General features: G+C 42.6%; 1 protein-coding gene across 1 annotated transcript in view; it reads left to right on the top strand.

Moving 5' to 3' along the window:
• Positions 1-6,399, top strand: part of LOC125486131 (SH2B adapter protein 2-like) — an 8,945-nt gene extending 2,546 nt beyond the window's left edge. Inside the window, exons 2-3 of the mRNA XM_048612409.1 lie at positions 1,959-2,152; positions 6,208-6,399. Of these exons, the coding sequence (XP_048468366.1) occupies positions 1,959-2,152; positions 6,208-6,399 (386 nt within the window). The remainder of the gene's footprint in view (positions 1-1,958; positions 2,153-6,207) is intronic.
• The last annotated feature ends 360 nt before the right edge of the window (positions 6,400-6,759 follow it).

Consider the following 6,759-nt stretch of genomic DNA (forward strand, 5'->3'; position numbering starts at 1 on the left):
GCTCTACACCTTGTTTCCTCCAACAGCTGGTCCTGCTTTGCCTGGACTCATCTCCTTCTCCCATTCCTCCTCCTGACCACCTGGGACCTGCAGCAAAATTCCCATTTCCTCTCGACTCCTGTAAGCCGTTCAATAAGGTGGAAAATCTAGGTGATACTCTGTTCTCAGAGAATTTCCAAAATAGATGTTGCTTGTGAAGAAGTTTTGACAAAATGTCCTGGTGAGTTCCTGAAATGGTCTCCTCATTACTCATTGCTACTGGAGCAACATGAAATGATGAGTATTCCTTTATGTAATGAAGACATGAAGACCATGTATTCTCCCAGGCAGCTGTCACTGATGTGAAGGTCGTGCCATTAAAACATATTGCCACATGTCACTTTGGGATTTGACTCTGTGTGAAGGGGACAAAGGCACTGAACAGGAACGTCAGTCAAGATAGATCCTAGACTTTACACATCAAAACTAGCAACACAAACCGAGCTGAACCAATCTGAGACTCACATGAGGGGCAGTGGGGCATTTTTCTTGTTAATTCAGCTTAGTAGCAACATTTCAAAACTGCCTGCCTAGTTCAATTGCGACGAAGAGTTTTCACAGAATGATAGAAATTACAACACAGACAGAGGCCATTTGGCCCCTGGGGCTGGTGCTCTCTCCTGTAACTCTGTATATATTCTTGACCTCAATTGCCACATGTGGTGATATATTCCACAGTCAAATGGCTCTCAGTTTAAAGAGCTTTCCCCTTGTTTCCTCCAATGAGAATCCTTGTTTTCCTTTCCCTATTTCCCCATTCACAGCCAGTGACAACAGTCTCTCACAGTTTACCTACAGAATGAGCTCCCTGTTTCACTCCCTTCTTTCATGGATGCTCTTACCTTGGTGTCCCTTCCATCCAGCAGCTTCTCCTGGCTCCGTGGTAAAGCTGGGGCCTAGCCTCACCTCCCGTAGGAGCCCTGAGCCCGATTTTCCCCAAAATCTTCTTCCCCTCAACCTTAATTCTCCGGTCCCCCTATCAATCCCTAAACTCCCATTCCCAGTTCCTCCCTCTCTCCCCCAGACCTGATTCCCAATTTTCCTCTTCCCTGAGGCCCCATTGCTGGTGGCTCAGTAATTAGCACTGCTGCCTCTCAGCGCCAGGGACCTGGGTTTGATTCCAGCCTTGTGCAGGTTACATAGATTGCTTGTGGGAAATGCAGGGTTACAGGGAGGGGGTGGGTCTGGATGGGATGCTTTTCAAAGGGTCGGCATGGACTTGATGGGCCAAATAGCCTGCTTCCACACGGTAGGGATTCTGTGATCGATTTCCGTTCCCAGTCGCCCTTTCCATCCCCAAGTAGAATCTCGCTCTCTCCACTGGAGGCCCTAGTGAATCCCTCTCTCGTACTTTTCCTCAAGCCACCATGCACCAAGCTGGCTCGCTCTCTCTTCTTTTTTTCTCTCTCCCATGCTGCTTGAATTCCTGTACTGCCCTCAGTGGTGTGGAGGGTTAATATCAAAATGCTGGTGCTTCTCCAGTGCAGCAGATGGTGAGGGATTTGCGCCTGGGAAGGGAGCTGCTACAAGGAATGTAAATTGTAAAGAGAACCCAAACTGCTGGCAGGACAGTCCTGAGGTGTTGGTAACTCTTAGTGTGTGAATGCAGGGCAGGCTAATAAAAAGTGAATGTCTCTTTCAAACATAGGGCAGACATTTGGAATGGCCTACTGGCCGAGTTAGTGGGGGAAGCACCCCAGATCAAGTGTCAAATCTCCCAGACTGGAGGACCCCACACTGGCCAAGTGACATCTGATCCATATTGTGGAGACTAGGTCAGCGTCAAATCTTCAAGTATTGCTCCTAGTAGCCGGGCAGTGTTACAGAGTTTAAATTGGAGGAGTATATGCCTTTTGAACATGCTGTTCTTCAATAGTTAACTAGTACAGAAACTGGATTTTCTGTTTTTTAAACTGCAGATGAGGAGGATCGGAGAGATGCTGAACTTCAGCTGGCCAATTACCCCTGGTTCCATGGGACACTGTCACGGGTAAAAGCTGCCCAACTGGTTCTGGCTGGAGGCTCCAGGAGTCACGGTCTGTTTGTCATTCGCCAGAGTGAGACACGGCCAGGGGAATATGTGCTGACCTTCAACTTTCAGGGCAAGGCAAAGGTAAGGCCAAGGACATTAGAAACTGCAAGCAGGCTAAAGGTAGTTCCACATACAATGGAACTCTAAGACAGGACAAGTTGTTTGAGGTACTTTTGGTGTGGTGGGGGGGGGAGTCGGGGGTAGGTTAATAATATACTTTACAACAGATGTTTACTCCTGACTTTTGTCTGGATTTTATTTTTACAATGCTTCTCAGGAATGATTTTATTATAACTAGTTATTGTTTAATATGGATGCTAAGATGGAAGGATATTTAATCCAGACAATTCATTAGAAGTCTAGTGAAATGTTTGCAAGACTTCAGAATAGGTAGAAGAGCTGATTAAAGGAGGAGAGGGGATGTGAAAGGAAAATTGTATAATAAAAATTTCTAAGGGTGCTATGGCAATGAAGTTTGCTCTCCACAAGCAAACACAGTATTTTAGTTTTGGAGGGTCCACTGACTGACATTGAGCAGAAGTGAAACTAACCCCATGGAATTCAGATCAACTTTGTTTCAAATTGAAGAAATTATAGGACACTGAATCACCAGAAATGTTACAGCACAGAAAGAGGCCATTCTGCCCTTGTCCATGCTGGCTGTCTGCAAAAGCATCTAAGCTCTTCCTGACCCCCCTGACCTTTTACTCCTAGCCCTGAGAGTACTTTCTCTTCAGGTGCTATCAGATTCCCTTTTGAAAGCCCTCCACCACAGTCCCAGATATTACAGTCCACATTCTAACAACTCACTGCATTCTTTTGCATATCACCTTGAATTGTTGCTTTCTGACTCTCAACCCTCTTGCCAGCGGGAACGGTATCTTTCTGTCAGCCATATGGATCCTTTCTGATTTTGAACACCTATATCAAATCTCCTTTCAACCTTTAAATCTCCTTTAGAAAGAACGACTTCAGCTTTTCTATTCATGTAACAGAAGTCCTTCACCATGGAACAATTCTCCATAATTTGTTTCTGCACTTAAAAGTGTTCTGCACAGAATTGAGGCTGAGACGAAGTTTTACAAACAGATCTTTGAAATTCTGACTGGATGTAACAGTTAGTTTGAAAAAGACTATTTTCAGTGATTGAGGGGTTTATTGAGGGGGTTAAGAACTAGGGGTCAGAGAGACAAGATTAAATAGGAGAAATTTAGGGAAGAGAATTGGAGTACTTTGTTTTAAATGTATGCTAAGACTGATTCTCCAGTCCCATTACTCCCATGAATCTCAACATAAAATAAAAATATCTTTCTGGTTGCCATGATCACCAATTAAATACCTTCCCTATATTAGGTTTTAAGCAAGAAAATCTGTCAAGAGGCTTCTTAATAAAAATAATTGTGAGATGTTATGAAGGCTAGTTGGATCCTTGAGTTTATAAATAGAGGCATAGAATATAAAAGCAAGGAAATGATGCTACACCTGTACAAATCATTTGTCAGACCACATCTGGAGTAGTGTGTTCAATTCTGGGCGCCTTGCTTAAGGAAGGATGTAAAAACCCTGGAGAGAGTTTCAAGAAAATTTACTAGAATGATACCAGGAGTTAGGGATTTTAGATACAAGGAAATATTTGAGAAATTGGGCTTATTCTCCTTGGAGCAGAGAAGATTAGGAGGTGACTTTATTGAGGTGTTCAAAATTATAAGCAATTTTGACCGGATAACAAAGGATATTTATGTTTCCACTAGTTGGCATGTCAGTAACTAGGGATCACATTGTCAGCGAGAGAGCTTTAGGAGAAAATTCTTTACTCAGAGTTGTTAGGATTTGGAATGTGTTGCCTGGGTAGAGGTGGATTCCAAAGGAAGTTTCAAATGATAACTGGATATATATTTGAAAGTTTTGAAGTTGGAGGGGTACAGAGAAGGCTGGAGAGTGGTACTAGCTGGGTAGCTCTTTTGGGAGCTGGTACAGACATGAATGGCCTCCTTCTGTACTGTAAAATTCTGTGATTCTATTATCAAAACAAACTGTATTCAATAAAGCTGAAATAATTGGTTTATATACAGTCAGTAATATAGATTTATACATGTATATCCCTCTAAATATCCCTCTAAATATCCCAAAAAAACACACACTCTGTCTCTCCCACACTCTCTGTCTCTCCCTGTCTCACACATGCACAGATACACATGCACACGTGTGTGCACACATGCATGCTTTTTTCAAGAAAAGAGAAACAAGATACTCTGCAGATTAAAAGAAAACATTTTGGGCAATGGGTTATTCTTGAAGGCAAAATTGTAAAATATACAGTATTCTGGAGTCTATTGCTCCAATGCTGTGGCATGTGTGATCAAGTTATTAATTATACACATTTGTTTCTGAAGTCTTGCAGACACAGCTTGCTCAGGAAATAAAATCTGGAGCTGCTTCATTAATAAAACTTTCAAAAGAAAAAATAATTTTCATCCTGAGCTCCACAAGAGAATTTTCTTTACAGACATGAGACAGATCAGCTGGGCAGATTGTTCTCAGCAAACTGTCCTCCAAATCAGCTCATTCTTAGCAGGCTTTCCTCCAACTGAACCAGGTGTAAAACAAGAACCTTCACCATGCCAGCACCAGTTGCAAAATTGCCCAACAGGAGTTTACAGCAAAGCAAACAGTTATCACCAGTCATGTGATTTCTAGGAAGCCTTGTTAATGAAAGATTTCCAGGTCCACAGCAAACTTTCAATGACCTCTTTAAAAGAAACCATTCCAGGTATTGACACAAAATTTGAAATGAATGTATTTTACACAATCCTTCAAAATTCAAGTCCTACAAGCAATATTAAATATAAAACAGCTTTGTAAAGCATGTTTGCTCCTTTATGGGGGAGGGTGAGTGTTTTGCTGGAGCTGGGCAGGTCTTATTAGTAGATATGATAATATGATTCCTCAGGTATATGGTGAAGCTCTTAAATTGGGAACCAAAAATGTAGAGCCATTCACCGTGTCCTCCTTACCTTCTCATGTATCTATCAATAAATCACAGCTATTGACAGTTTCAATGGCCAAAAATGTCTTGGCACTTAACATCTTTTAATCGCATAAATAAATACATAGGACTTGCAAAAATCACCTCTTCAAAGAAAGATCAGGTTGTTAGAAGTAACGACGATGTTGATCAAACAAAACAATGTTCCTCTGAAAGCAATATCAACATTGCCTGCTGGACTAAGTATCACCCATTCTTAGACCTATGCCATAGATTCATAATGAGAGTATCTGGCAACTGTATCCATAGAAGCAGTTAAAATTGATAGCCAGATATCTGTTTTGCTAGTTGGCCTTATGATGAATGCTTGAATATATAAAATCACAGTCTGAAAGAATGTCTTTCTCAGCCGTAAGGGCCCTTTTCTTATTTTGAATGCCTTTTTTTAAATCAAATCTTCTCTCAACTTGTTCTACCCATCAGCGTGAGATTAGGGACACCAACCCTATTAAACACCTTGCAGGAGTGTTTAATGGGCAATGGAGATTGGGCTACGGAGATTTTCAATGTGAATTCTGGTAAACGCTGTATGGTGAATGTTGGTGCGTAGCTATTGGCTTCGAAGTAATGAGACGGTTTTTCTGTGACACAAAAATAATTGGGCCCTCAGGTGGTCTCTCTTTGGTACACATTGCCTTTAGTAGGGCCATGTGGACACTTTCTCAGACGTTTATGGTGCTGGTTCTTTGAGGTGCTGCCTGCTCTCATACACACAGCAGTCTTAAACATGGCTGCTGTCTGCTCTTTTGCCTTCACTCGCCAGGCAGTTCCCACCTCCCAGTTACAAATGGGGCTTGAGCTCATCTCCAGTGCAGTCAGGGTATTTCACTTGAAAACATTGTGAGCCTTGAGATAAGGACCTCTGCATTTGGGCTCCTAGCCCTACTTCAAAAATCTAGCTTTATGTCAATGTTTAAAAATAGGTGTTTAGGGTAAAGGAGGGATGTAGAGAATGGGGATTAGAACACTGATCATGAGGAGGATGAACATAGCCAGTTAGACTGACCGCCCAGTTCCCATGCTGTTTTTTAATGTAATTGTCTGCACCTTCCAGATGACTGTATAACAAGCTGCTTTTTAATTTGTATAGCACCTACGCCTGTCTCTGAATGAAACTGGTCAGTGCCATGTTCAGCATCTCTGGTTTCAGACCATCCTGGATATGCTGAAACATTTCCATACTCATCCCATCCCCCTGGAGTCCGGAGGTTCTGCTGATATCACTCTCCGCAGCTACGTGCTGGTCACAAAACCCAACCCAGGCTCAGGTAAGAATCTCTGAAAGGACTCTCATGGTTTTGGAACAGCTTTCCTTTTAAAAGAAAATGCTACTTTGTTTTTCATCGAATAATCTTCTCTGACTGTGAGACATGCTGTCTCCTCCCCCATGAGCTGTTTGTACAACAGCTTGATCCCACCTTCTTAACGGCCCTTTTGACCATCCTGCTTTAACTGTTTCACCGTCGGCAGTCATACCTTCAGCAGCCTCAGCTGTAAGCTCTAGAATTCCCTCTATCTCTCCCTGCTCGTTTCCAAATGCTCCTTAGTCTATCTCAGTGACCAAGCCCCTCCTGATGTTTCCTTCCATGTCTCAGGGTCAGTTTTGGTTTGCTCACTTGCCTGTGTAACTCGCTGAGATGTG

The sequence above is a fragment of the Rhincodon typus genome, chromosome 26, assembly GCF_021869965.1.
Source record: "Rhincodon typus isolate 14 chromosome 26, sRhiTyp1.1, whole genome shotgun sequence".
Taxonomy (NCBI): Eukaryota; Metazoa; Chordata; class Chondrichthyes; order Orectolobiformes; family Rhincodontidae; genus Rhincodon; species Rhincodon typus.